The 967-nt window shown below is 40.3% G+C and overlaps 1 protein-coding gene across 1 annotated transcript in view; it reads left to right on the top strand.

The window, feature by feature from the left end:
- ZW10 (zw10 kinetochore protein) overlaps window positions 1–967 on the top strand; it is a 39,998-nt gene that overhangs the window by 22,319 nt on the left and 16,712 nt on the right. Inside the window, exon 8 of the mRNA XM_045283579.1 lies at window positions 765–961. Coding sequence (XP_045139514.1) covers window positions 765–961 — 197 coding nt within the window. The remainder of the gene's footprint in view (window positions 1–764; window positions 962–967) is intronic.

Below are 967 nucleotides of genomic sequence, written 5' to 3' on the forward strand. Positions count from 1 at the left end.
TAACCAAAGGATCAGGATCCTCCTCCCTGCCACCTATAAGATATGTTAAAGAATTGGTATTGAAATATTACTTGGTAGATAAGATGTTACACTTTTACAAAAGGTGTATATTTTCTTTAAGATACATCTTAAAGAAATAATCCTAGGAAGAGATGAAGAATCCCTCGTGTCACTGTGAGCTAAGCATTGTACTGCTAACCACAAAATCAGTAGTTCAAACCCATCAGCCACCGTTCGGGAGAAAGATGAGGCTGCCTATTCACACTGAGATTTATAGGCTTGAAAATCCTACAGAGCAGTTCTACCCTGTCCTATGGGGTCACTATGCATTGAAGTCAATTCAGTGGTAGTGGGTTTGGCTTTTTTTGGCTTATGCAGAGATGGAAAAGGCATAGTCTGTACTAAAGAACTAGGATTCCTCTATTCTTTACGAGTTTTGACTTGGAATGCAGAACTTCTGAGTACTTGTCAAACACTTAGATCAGTAGATGATTGTAATGCACATTTCTTAATGTCTTACTGTTAGAGATTAGAGAGAGGCATGCAGTGCAGATGATTCTTTTGCGCAGTGAAAATAAAATAATAATAGTAATTATGTGTCATGCTTTGTCCCGTGCAGCCAGATGAGATGGCTGTAGACTGATCTGTGCTGCGCTCTTTCCCCACTATCTTAAGCTGAGACGATTCTAGAGAACTAGGAATATACTGCAGAGTATACCCTGACTCTTGATGGTTTTGCTTGAAACTTTATCTCTGGAATTCAGATTTGCCTCTTGATGCTGAGCAAGACAATGAAAAAACACCTGCGATCCTATTGGCTGAGATGCTTGGTGACCTGATCTGGGAGGACTTGTCTGAGTGCCTCATTAAAAACTGTCTGGTGTATTCTATCCCAACAAACAGCAGCAAGTTACAACAGTATGAAGAGGTAAGGGTAGACGTAGCACAGAAAGGTGTGTGTGTGTGT

Source organism: Echinops telfairi, unplaced genomic scaffold, assembly GCF_000313985.2.
Source record: "Echinops telfairi isolate 266 unplaced genomic scaffold, ASM31398v2 ScPeMD7_7463;HRSCAF=8501, whole genome shotgun sequence".
NCBI lineage: Eukaryota > Metazoa > Chordata > Mammalia > Afrosoricida > Tenrecidae > Echinops > Echinops telfairi.